Here is a 13,117-nt window from a genome sequence, read left to right as displayed (position 1 = left end):
TGTCTACGGTGGGAGAACTTCTGTGCTGAAGACACCTTTATGAGGCTAGACTTGGTTCAATGGGGCTTTGGTGCTCACTGAGTCTGCCCCCTGAGTGTGTCCCTTATGGATCTGAGGAGTTGTAATTGGATGGTCCCACTCTGACCACTGGGTACACTGGCTCTTGGATCTAAGGAGGTGCTAATTTAGCCTCTGCCTGAGGCTACCCAGCAGGAGCTACGAGGAGTTCTGCAGAGTCTCCTTCCTTGTTTGGGGTTTGGAGGTGCCCAAAGGAGGCCCAGCTGTGAAGCAATGCAAGCTGCTGTGGGGCCTTGGGCCTTCTCTTTGAAGTTCTGGGTCTGTCTGGCCCAGCTGCAGTTTGGTAGGTAATTTTCAGGTTGCAAAGGGGCCGGGCATTCATATGCAAATCCTCTGCTACAGCTTGGATGGGGCAAAGTCTCAGGCAATCAACAGGGCGGAGCAAGCAGCTATGGCTGATCCTCAGCCCTGCCCTAAGGGCCCCGTGTCTCAGTGTCCCGGTAATCGCTGCAAGCACCTCTGAGAAAAAGCTGCCCTCGAGTTCCGAGTTCTGCCCACTGCCAGACAGTCCAGTTTCTCCCTGTATGAGTCTAGGTCCCCAGAGACTCACCCGGAACTGGACTTCAGAGCAGTCAGGGGCTTGTGACTCCCTCCAGATTCAAAAAGACAGCCATGTCCTCAGTTGCCAGCCCTTGCCCCATGCGCCTCCATACCTCTGCACGTTTGCACCTCCTCTGAGTCTCAGTGTGCTTTTCTCTTTCCTTCTAGTTGTAGAATTTCCACTCAGCCAGCCTTCCTGTGGTTCTGGATGATTTCCATTTTGTATTTTTGTTGTATTTTTGAAGTGGTTGTGCGAGGCAGCAATTACCGGTATTTACCTATGCTACCATCTTGGTTTTCCTCTGATATTATCATATGATTTTTATCTTATCTTTTGTTAATGTGGTGTATCACATTTATCAATTTGCATATTTTAAATGATTCTCATGGCCTTGGAAGGAACCATACTCAATCATGATGTATTATTTTTCATGTATTATTGTATTTGACTTGCTAGTATTTTGTTTAGGGTTTTTGCATCAATAGTCATCAAAGATATTGATCTGTAATCCTCTTTTTTTGTGTCCTCCTTGCCAGGTTCTGGTGTCACAGCAATGTTGGCCTCATAAAATATGTTAGAAAGTATTGCCAAAGCCTGAGCTTTGTAAACAAGAAGACCAGCTGCTGCTAAGGCTTATAGGTATGCTGGAATTTCCAGAACAAAAGAATCCATTAACACAGAAAAACAAGCAATAAACCTATAATTAGAACATAATTTTCAAAAAGGTGCACCATTAATAGGTCCCTTATTCTCACGACAGAAAACGTGGACTATTTTTTCAAATTTAGTAACCCCTAGTACCAGTTGGGAAACAATGACTACATTAAGGATTTGAAAGGCTTCTCTAGCTCCTCTGGACCACAGTAAATGTTCTGGTGATGGATCATCTGACATCTCAATGAGATGGCTAGTCTTTTCAGAAAAGAGCAGAGATGCATTGCTTATAATACACAATCAACTCCCCAAATTGGTAAATTTGTTTTTTCTTTTTTTAAAAATTTTAATTCTTTATTGTTAAAGTTATTACATGAATCTCCTTCTTCCCCCATTGACCTCTCCCTGGCTGCTCCCACCCCCCAGCACATGCCCTCACCCCTCTACTGTCTGTGTCCATTGGTTATGCTCATATGCATGCATACAAGTTCTTTGGTTGATCTCTTACCCCTTCAGCCCCCGCCTTCCCTCATAGGTTGGATAGTCTGTTCAATTCTTCCATGACTCTGGTTCTATTTTTGTTTATCAGTTTATGTGGGAAGAGCTCAGGAGATCTATCTCAGTGCTGTGGCCGAAGCAATGCTGTGAGTACACTCCAGCGAACAGACTTCCTTGGCACACCAGAAAGTGGCAACGCCCGCCTGACAAATCTCCAAGAGCCACCTACTCTTAGCCCCGACCCTCACGCCCATTGGATAACATAGCAAGCATGTCCCTATTGTATTGGCTGTTTACCCCTTTATATATGGCTGTACTTCCCCAATAAACTTAGATCTGTGTCTCTGAACCTGGTCTCCAGAGTCATGCATGCAGGACGCCCCAGCGCATTGGACTCCATCGTCCTCACCCCCGAGGGACCCCCTGTCTCATCTGGCGCTTGGTAGGGACCACAGAATGGCACGCACCACATCGGGTGAGTGACCCTCTGTAACAATGGGAAACCTTCCCCCTTTAGCCCATCGGTCACTCTATGTGCTGATACAGAGTAGGCGAGTAAAAGTAACAGAAAAGGAGCTACAAAAGCTCTGGGATGTTCTAATAGCATTTAACCTCTGGCTCTCTGCCACAGCGGTGCGGGCGGGGGAACAGAAGACCCTCTGCCTCCCTATTCCCCTCCAGAGCCCTCTGCCCCTGCAGATCCCTGGGCTGTTTTCGACAAGCCAAAAGTAGTTTCTCAAAGCTCAAGGAAGGCTGAAACTGAGACAGAAAAAATCTCTAGCGAGGTAAAAGCAGGGGAGCCTCACCAGGAGGTTTCCTGCCGGAGTCACCTCCCCCACCCCCACTCTCCTCGCAGAGTGACCAAAAAGTTTAACTGCCCAGCGGCCCCCAAGTAATCCTTTCATGGGGGACATGGATGATAATCCCTGGACGGGGATATATCAATCCATGTGTAGCCAGAGAGATAAAGCAAAGATACCTTTAGGGCTAGAGACCCCTGGACTCTTTCCTGTAAATGTTAACCCCACAGCTGCAGCAAATGCCACCGGATCCGCAACAATATTCCCAATATCCAAATGGTTAATGCAGAAAAAAAAAGAGGCTGTTGGGAGGGATAGCAGGGAGAGAGAATTCTTTGTTAGTTTTTACTTATCTAAACTATGCCAGACTCAAGGACACAAGCTGCTAGCAAGCAAAACAAATTTCTCTGTCCAGTTTTCTTCTCTTTAACCCTTCCAATACTAAATTAGACTAATACAATATACTTAAAATTACATAAGGAAGGAAGAACCTACTCTTATTAATCTAAAGAAATGCTGAATGTTTAACTTGCCAGCTAAGAGTTTAAAGTTCTAGTTAAATTAAATTAGGAAAAAATTATAATTGTGGTAACTAAATGTCTAAAATATAGATATTCAATTTTTTTTAAAAAAATCTTGTGCTTTCTCTGAAAAATTCGGAATTCAAAATATGTTACTCATTAGTATAATTAAAAAAGAGAATAAATTCTATAATCACAACCAAAACTTTTATATACAGGGATCAGTTTTGGTTTGATTAGTATCTCTTGATAATTATAGAAAGTATATAGTCTTTAGATAATATATACACATATGTATTTAATAGTCCTTCAAGTTAGATTTCAAAACTATAATCAAGGAATGACTTTGGGACATTTCATGGGCTCTAAAATGTTTCCAAAAGTTTATTCTCTCTTCTTAAAGGATCTTTTAATAAAGCCAATTTAAAATGCTTGAAATCACATGGAGAGTTTTATCAGGTAAAAGTTAATGAATATATATCTTGAGTTTTTGCCTCTAAGAAGGGGCAAGGCCAGTTATTTTGTTTAATATTTCTTCAAATACAGCAGTAGAATTTTAAGATATAATTTAAAATAACAAAAGCTCATTAATAATTTTTAATATCTTACAACAGCATATTATACATTTATTCAAAACAAGCTTACAAACTAATTCTTTAAATGTTTGGCAGCAATATAATTTAAGGACATAAAATGATTTAACCCCTTCCACTGTGTGGAAGGCCCCCTGGGAAGGCACTTAAGCATTCTATATTGACCTCTCTTGCCCTTTTTGCCAAGGGGGTCCCTCTTCCAATTGCCCACAGCTGTTGCCTGAGCGCTCTGTTCATGCTAAGGTTAAAGCCTCATAGTGGCTAGTACAGGGGTGGGGAAACTTTTTGACTCGAGGGCCACAATGGGTTCTTAAACTGGACCGGAGGGCCGGAACAAAAGCATGGATGGAGTGTTTGTGTGAACTAATATAAATTCAAAGTAAACATCATTACATAAAAGGGTACGGTCTTTTTTTTTTTTTTTTTTTTTTTAGTTTTATTCATTTCAAACGGGCCGGATTCGGCCTGCGGGCCATAGTTTGCCCACGGCTGGCTAATACCATAAATCTGTCTCTCGCCCAATGGCGTGAGCTGGGCCCTCTCTGGAGAAGAAACCTGGGTTCCCCAAGATATGTGATCAATTCCAGGGCCCCGCCAGTAGGCGAGGGGATCCCAAGGCAGTTACTAGGCGTGGAGGCCATAGGGACATAGGCTACCAAGGAGACAGAACTAAACCTCACATCACCCTGCTTGGCCCCAGAGGATGGCTAGTTAGCCAGAGATGGGTAAAATTCCTCAGGGAGAAACGACCTAAGACAGGCACAGTCTCAGAGGGGCCTCAGGAGAGAAGTTGGGGGCCAACAGAGGTGGAACACAGATCCTCACCCCCCCCCAATTATGCAAGGGCTTGAACACTCGCCCCTTCTGAGGGAGGTCTCCTGCCCCCATGGCTGCTTCCCGCTTCCGATGCCTAGCTCATATCGGGACCCAGATAACAGAAAGAGACTTAGCCCAGCCGAAATCGGTACCCAGATAACAGAAACTTGGCTAACAGTGGGTACCCTATATCTAAATCCAGCTTAACACCAGGAATACTCAGGGCCTTCTCAAAGGATACAAAATAATCCTTTCCATTAATATTTACAGCATAAAATAAGATTGTTATTAGAGTATTAAATTTGACAGTAAAATAATAGTCAAGTTTTCAAATTAATTAAAATTGGCTCAAGAAGTATTAACAAAAATTTTCATTTCATGGAAAAATTGCTTAACATGCAAGAACCTAAAGCAGTCATATTTTTGTGCAAAAAATTAAAATTTAAAGTTATCTAGACTGCATTATAAATTTTCCAAAAATCCTTCTAATAATTAAATCAAAAAAGAGGGGATAGTGGAAAAATACCATGTAAGGAAAAATATACTGTAACTAATTTACATCTAGAAAATTTTTTTCATTTATAATTCTAACAGCAAGACACCCATGAAAAACATACATAGTGTCAAAATAAGCCAAAGGAAATTCATATAAGCAAAAATAAATAGAACCCTAAGTAAAGTTTCCTTTATTAACCTTTGGTCGAGAATGTGTTTGTATATTTTCAGAAAACAACTCCAAGGCCATGTAGATTCCTGCAACAGAGAGGAATTATCAGCAATACTCCAGCCATGAAGACAAGAGGAAAAACAATCCAGAGATAGAGGCAGCTAGCTTGCACAAGCTATTTCCTCATTTAACCCTCTCTAGCTGCAAGCATCTCATACAGGCATGCAAAACCTGCAGCCCCCTATTGCCTTTAGGCCCCCTCCAGCCACAAGGGGTCAACCCCCAGGGGCTCCAACCCAATGCCTTATGGCAAGCAGAGATGATCCATATTCCCAGCTTCGGTAGACTCAAATATGTACATGTAATCATTGGCACTTGCTCTGGGGCCACATATGCTCAAGCTCACACAGGTGAAAAGACTCGCCACGCAATAGCAACCCTCAAGGGAGCATTTTTAACATTAAGCTTCCCCTGGGAAATTAAAACAGATAATGGCCCCTGCTACACTAGCGAGGGTTTTCAGCAATTCCTCACGAAACATAACATCAAGCACGTTACTGGCATAACACACAACCCACAAAGGCAAGCCATAATAGAAAAACAAAATAAAGAGTTAAAAATACAGCTTACTAAAGAAAAAGGTGTGTGTGGGGGGAGATAGACCAAAGATTAACACCTCAACAGCAACTATTACAGGCTCTCATAACCCTCAATTATTTTCATTTTGCCCCCGATGGTCTTCCTCCCATTTTCAAACATTGGGGAGGTCTCAGAGACATACCAACACCTCTCTCCTTGGTCCGGTGGAGAGATCCACTAACCGGGGTTTGGAAGGGCCCCTACCCACTCTTAATCCAAGGGAGAGGGTTTGCTTGTATTTTTCCAGAAGGAGAGAAAAATCCCGCGTGGATTCCTGCCTGTAACATCAAACCCTGCCCCACCAGCGATGAGCCGTAGACCACCATCACCATCACCCCCCGTAGAGGAAATAGAGGCCCTGCCATAGAGGACAACCAGCCCCGGCAGTGGCGGAGATGACCAAGACACCGATGGGCCTACAACATTACCTGGGGTAGGATTTATGCGGGCCCAATGCATGTATTGATCAAAGAGCCTTCACCGGACTAAAAGGGATCCGCCTGCATAATGGCACCTGGAAAAAGCCAAGAAGTAGATGGGACAACAACATCGCAGTCAACCCCAAAGCCACTCATAGTTTTAGTTACTGGCCCTGTGTGAGACCCCCCTTCTTCTTCTTACAAAGCAATTATAACGCTTTTGCTTGTACCCAGCAATCTTGTATACTATCTAATTGCTGGAATCCAAACCATGCCTACGTTCTAGCCATGCACACCCCCTCGCTACTTTGGGTTCCAGTAGAAGTCAACGACTGGGACAGGCTGGATTAACTAATAATCCATAAGGAATTCCAGAAAATAGAAAAAAGAGCTGTAGGACTAGTAATATTAATAATCTCTTCCATAATAGCTGCTATAGCAGGTATGGCCACAGGAATCACTTCCCTAGCCCAGGAGGGATTACCAGCTCAGAGTCTAAACTCCTTATCAGAGGTCATGGCCCAAGCCTTTGCTACACAAGCAACAATAAACCAGCAGGTATGGGGGGCGTTATTCAATTTACAACAACAAATAGATTTAATCCAAGAAGACCTCGATAATTTATGGCAAGTATCACACACCCAATGTGATATAAGATACGCTGCCATCTGTGTAATGCCCATCCCAGTGAGAAATGCCTCCTGGGAGCGCAAAAAATTAGCAAATCTCCTTAAAGGTCCATTCAGCCAGGCATTCCTAAACAGCACCTATCAGCTCCAGCGAGAAATCCTAAAAATCAACAATACCAGAGTGAAACCTGTTGAGTTTAGTTTCTTAAGTGATGCCCTCAGCCGTCTAACCTCCTGGTTAAATCCTGATAACATATTCATATGGGCCGTTCTAGCCACAGGAAGCCTCCTTGCATTTACCTTGTTTCACTGCTTTTACTCCATGATCCAAAGAATAGATGCACAGCAAGCTATGATTGTCCACATCCAGCAGGGTCTTATAAAAAGGGAAACGGGGAGATGTGGGAAGAGCTCAGGAGATCTATCTCAGTGCTGTGGCCGAAGCAATGCTGTGAGTACACTCCAGCGAACAGACTTCCTTGGCACACCAGAAAGTGGCAACACCCGCCTGACAAATCTCCAAGAGCCACCTACTCTTAGCCCCGACCCTCACGCCCATTGGATAACATAGCAAGCGTGTCCCTATTGTATTGGCTGCTTACCCCTTTATATATGGCTGTAATTCCCCAATAAACTTAGATCTGTGTCTCTGAACCTGGTCTCCAGAGTCGTGCATGCAGGACACCCCAGCACGTTGGACTCCATTGTCCTCACCCCCGAAGGACCCCCTGTCTCAAGTTTACATTCATTATATTCCACAAATGAGTGAGATCATGTGATACTTACCTTTCTCTGACTGGCTTATTTTGCTTAGCATAGTGCTCTTCAGTTCCATCCATGCTGTTGCAAATGGTAACAATTCCTTCGTTTTTAAAGCAGCATAGTATTCAATTGCATAGATGTACCACAGTTTTTTAATCCACTCATCTACTGATGGGTACTTAGGCTGTTTCCAAATCTTAGCTATTGTAAATTGTGCTGTCATGAACATAGGGGTGCATATATCTTTTCTGATTGGTGTTTCTGTTTTCTTGGGACATATTCCAAGAAGTGAGATTACTGGGTCAAATGGAAGTTCCATTTTTAATTTTTTTTCTTTTTTTTTAAATCATGTCTACTTTATTTATTTATTTTTAAATATATTTTATTGATTTTTTTACAGAGAGAAAGGAATGGGATAGAGAGTTAGAAACATCGATGAGAGAGAAACATGGATCAGCTGCCTCCTGCACACCTTCTACTGGGGATGTGCCCGCAACCTAGGTACATGCCCTTGACTGGAATCAAACATGGGAACTTTCAGTCTGCAGGCCAATGCTCTATCCGCTGAACCAAACCGGTTAGGGCCCATTTTTAATTTTTTGAGGAAACTCCATACTGTTTTCCACAGTGGCTGCACCAGTCTGCATTCACACCACCTGTGCACGAAGATTCCTTTTTCTCCACATCCTCACCAGCACTTTTCGTTTGTTTATTTGTTGATGATAGCCATTCTGACAGGTGTGAAATGGTACCTCATTGTTTTGATTTGCATCTCTGATGATTAGTGACTTTGAGCATTTTTCATGTCTATTATCCTTCTGTATTTCCTCTTTTGAAAATTGTCTACTTAGGTGCGTTGCCCATTTATTTTTTAATGTATTTTTATTGATTTTTTACAGAGAGGAAGGTAGAGGGATAGAGAGGTAGAAACATGGATGAGAGAGAAACATCGATCAGCTGCCACCTACACACCTCCCACTGGGGATGTGCCCGCAACGAAGGTACATGCCCATGACTGGAATCAAACCTGGGACCCTTGAGTCCGAAGGCCGACACTCTATCCACTGAGCCAAACCAGTTAGGGCTGCCCATTTTTTTTTTTATTGAATTGTTTACCTTACTTTTTTTTGTAGGCAATTAAAATGTTTTTTCTTTTTTTTTTTAATTGTCTAAAGTTTTACATATGTCTTCTTATTACCCAATTGACACCCCCCCCCCAGCCATTCAAGCCCGGGCAAGCCCCCACCACCCCAGTGCCTGTGTCAATTGGTTATGCTAATATGCCTGCATATAAGTCCTTTGATTGCTCTCTAACCTGCCCCCCTCCTACCATGTGTCTCTGGATCTATTCTTGTTCATCAAATTATGTTGATCATTATATACCATATATGAGTGAGATCATGTGATATTTATCTTTCTCCGACTGGCTTATTTTGCTTAGCATAATGCTCTCCAGTTCCATCCATGATGTTGCAAATGGTAAAAGTTCCTTCTTTTTTATAGCGGCATAGTGTTACTTTGTGTATATGTACCACAGTTTTCTAATCCACTCATCTGCTGATGGGCACTTAGACTGTTTCCAAATCTTAGCTATTGTAAATTGTGCTGCTATGAACATGGGGGTGCATATATCCTTTCTGATTGGTGTTTCTGAATTTTTGGGATATATTCCTAGAAGTGGGATTACTGGGTCAAATGGGAGTTCCATTTTTAACTTTTTGAAGAAACTCCACACTGTCTTCCACAGTGACTGCACCAGTTTGCATTCCCACCAGCAGTGCACGAGGGTTCCTTTTTCTCCACATCCTCACCAGCACTTGCTGTTTGTTGATTTGTTGATGATAGCCATTCTGACAGGTGTGAGATGGTACCTCATTGTTATTTTGATTTGGATCTCTCTGATGATTAGTGACTGAGAATTTTTCATATATCTCTTGGCCTTCCTTCTGTCTTTTTTCAAAAAGTATCTATTTAGGTCCTTTGACCATTTTTTTTTATTGTATTGTTTATCTTCCTTTTGTTAAGTTGTATGAGTTCCCTGTAAATTTGGAGGTTAAACCCTTATCAGAGATAACATTGGCAAATATGTTCTCCCATGTGGTACTTTGTTGTTCTATTGATGGTTTCTTTTTTATATAGTCCCATTTGTTTATTTTCCCCTTAGTTTTCATTGTCCTAGGAGCTGTATCAGTAAAGATATTGCTATGATATATGTCTGTTATTTTGCTGCCTGTGTATTCTCCTAAGATTTTAATGGCTTCCTGTCTTATGTTTAAGTCCTTTGTCCATTTTGAGTTTATTTTTGTGTATGGTGTAAGTTGGCAGTCTAGTTTCATTATTTTGCTTGTATCTGTCCAATTTTCCCAACACCATTGATTGAAAAGACTGAACTCCATTTTATGCTCTTGCCTTCTTTGTCAAATATTAATTGAGCATAATGGGTTGGGTCGACTTCTAGGTTCTAATTTCTGTTCCATTGGTATATATGTCAGTTCTTGTGCCAGTACCAGGCAGTTTTGAGAACAGTGGCTTTGTAATATAGTTGATATCTGGTATTGTGATCCCTCCAACTTTGTTCTCCTGTTTCAAGATTGCTGAAGCTTTTCGGGGTCTTTTCTTTATTCCAGATGAATTTTTGGAGAGTTTGTTCTAGGTCTTTGAAATATTCCATTGGTATTTTAATGAGGATTGAATTGAACCTATAGATTGCTTTGGATAGTATGGACATTTTAATGATATTGATTCTACCAATCATTGAACACGGTATATTTTTCCATTTGTTTATGTCTTCCTCTATCTCTTTTTTAACTTCCTGTAATTTTCAGAATATAGGTCATTTACCTCCTTGGTTAAGTTTATTCCTCAGTATCTTAATTTTTTTTTGTTGCAGTAGTAAATGGGATTGTTTTTAGTTTCTGTGAGTTCATTGTTTATATATATAAAACCCTAATATGCAAATAGACTGAACAGTGGAACAATTGAACAACTGAACAACAGGTTGCTATGACATGTGCTGACCACCAGGGGGCACGTGCAGAACATGGTGGGCGTAAGCAGCTGGCGGCAGAGTGTGGAACATAGCGGGTGTCAGCTGTGGCAGGATGGTGGAGCAGGTGAGCAGGAGTGCCAGACCAAACCAGGGCAATGGTTGCTGTCATTGGGGCAAGCCTCTGGTGGTTACTGAAAATTTTTTGTCTGGGCACTTGTACCTGCTGCCAGTAATGGCCCTATTTGCACCGACTGCCAGCACCAGAGCCGCCGCTTGCACCTGCTGCCGGCACCCAATGCCAGCCCCAATCACTTGGCGCCATCAGTGTGTGTGAGCGGTAGTTTGCCGGCCTGATCACCCCCTGAGGTCTTCTCCACCTCCCCTGCTCATGAGGGGCAATCATGGTAGCAGCTGCCACTCACACCTGCTGATGGTACCGGCCCAGCTCACACCCACTGCTGGCACCAGCCCCAATTGCTCCACACTGTCAGCGGGTGCGAATGGGATCAGCACAGTCAGGGCATGGGAGTGGCGGCAGCGGGAGTGGGGCTGCTGGTAGACAAGGGACTAAGGGCCGTAGCAGGAGTGTCCGGGCAGGGGCACAGAGGATGGGCTGAGACCCGCCCCTGTGCCCACCCCAACCTCATGGCCGATAGTTCTTTCAAGGTGCACAAATTCGTGCACTGGGCCCCTAGTTGGTGTATAGAAAGCCATAGATTCCTGGGTGTTAATTTTTTATCCTACTACATTGCCAAATTCATTTATTAAATCTAGTAGTTATTTTATGGAGTCTTCAGGGTTTTCTATGGTAAGTTGCTTCATTTATAAATAGGCTGACTTTTGAATGAGACTACCTTCTGTTTGCTGACCAATATCAAATGTCCAAATTATTTTACTTCAATTTGATAATACTGCAATTTAAGTTGATTTTATGTTTTTCAGCAGCTAAAAACATTAAGAAAGCCAAAATTTTCTTTACAGGCATGTAAAGTCTTACCAGTTATCAATGAATCATCCACATATTGAAATAGCATGATGGAAAAATTCTTCAAAGTTATTTTACATATATATATATCACAATAGGCAAATCCATTGCCACATATATTAAAATCCTCCATAGGTAAACACAAAGAGGAACCTTGATTCAGCAACTAAAGATGAGGAAGAAAGCTGAAAAGTATATTACAGAAAATATTTAGGAGATGCAGGTGTAGAGTTTAAGAGACTAGCATAGGTGTTATAGAAATGACTAAATTTTTGTTTGTCTCATATCTTGTAAAAATCTGTAAGTCAAACTTTTATGTTAAATTATTCTTTCATAGACAAAATACAAATACCTCCTTTTAAAAATTATGTTTTGTCTTTATAGTCTCATATTACAGGTTCTAGTTCTTGCATTTGAGCTAGCAAAGAGGATATTGTGACTATGGCCATGGGTGTTTTATAACTTTCATTAAAGTTATAATTGGTTACTATACTTTAAGGTGATTTTCAGCATCAGGTCAAATGTTACTCTCTTCTATGTTCCTTTTGATTCTGAAGATCATATTTACCAATTCAGGTGCTTTGCCCCTATAAGACTCCATCCAGAGCACAAGATATGGTAGCCCTTAGTTCATATACCAGTACAGAAACCTTAGAGGGGAAAGAACAAGCAGAAGGGTCTGCAGACATACCCACAACTCAGATATTTTTATGGGTTGATGAAAAATGAGGAAAGTCATTAGAAAACACATAATATGTGCCTCCAGTATCCACAAGAATACTCAGAAAAGATTAAGGAAAAAGAAACATACAGTATAAGTTTATCCCATTCTCAGCTATATGTTTCCCACATTATGCCAAATTTGGTCATTTGTACAATTTACCAGGTATTTCCTGTGTGACTGGGGGGAGAGGGGGAGAGATAGTCTCTTTGATGGAGTTATAAAGCTTCAGAGTTATTTTCCAACCCTTTGGTCTTTCTTGATCTCTTTGGCATTATTTTTCCAATGTCATATCTGCTTTTAATAGTGACATATTTATTTTACATTATGGGACTCTATTATGTATTGATGGCTCTAAATAAGGATTTGCTCCATTAAGAATAATTCTAACTAAGAAGATAACATTGGAATCTTGTTTCTTTTTGTCTTTTTTCTCCGTGTTTTCCTAAAACTTAGTTGCTGCTGCCAATACCTGAGAAACTGTCCTTGCCATCCACGACTTTTTCCTTTACTTGTGCTTTAGTTCCAGGCAAAAAAGCTGCTACAAAAGTTGAGATGACCAAAGTTTTTTTTCTAATTTGCTTCTAGATCTATCCTTGTAAATTTTGATAATTTTTCAGTAAACTACTGGTGAAAATCAATGAGGATTCATCTAGCTTCTGAATGAAGTTTGTAGTTTCTTCCAGCTCATCTTCTACAGAAAGGCTTCCAGAATTACCAATATCAATTTCTGCATTGTGTTTCCAAGGCACAGAGAGTAGTCTGAGTTGTTGGAGGAAGCAAACAGTAGTCTTCCTGAGGCCAT

General features: G+C 41.6%; 1 protein-coding gene across 1 annotated transcript; it reads left to right on the top strand.

Annotated features, from left to right (window-relative positions):
• The first annotated feature begins 1,908 nt into the window (after nucleotides 1-1,908).
• On the top strand, nucleotides 1,909-7,491 carry LOC132224123 (uncharacterized). The gene is made up of 2 exons (XM_059679222.1): nucleotides 1,909-2,213; nucleotides 6,032-7,491. Exon 2 carries the CDS (start codon nucleotides 6,671-6,673, stop codon nucleotides 7,424-7,426), a length of 756 nt encoding a protein of 251 aa, XP_059535205.1. The 5' UTR covers nucleotides 1,909-2,213; nucleotides 6,032-6,670; the 3' UTR covers nucleotides 7,427-7,491.
• Nucleotides 7,492-13,117: the final 5,626 nt, after the last annotated feature.

Source organism: Myotis daubentonii, chromosome X (assembly GCF_963259705.1).
Source record: "Myotis daubentonii chromosome X, mMyoDau2.1, whole genome shotgun sequence".
NCBI lineage: Eukaryota > Metazoa > Chordata > Mammalia > Chiroptera > Vespertilionidae > Myotis > Myotis daubentonii.
The sequence above is the reverse complement of the archived record's forward strand: the minus strand, read 5'-3'. Positions and strand labels throughout refer to the sequence as shown.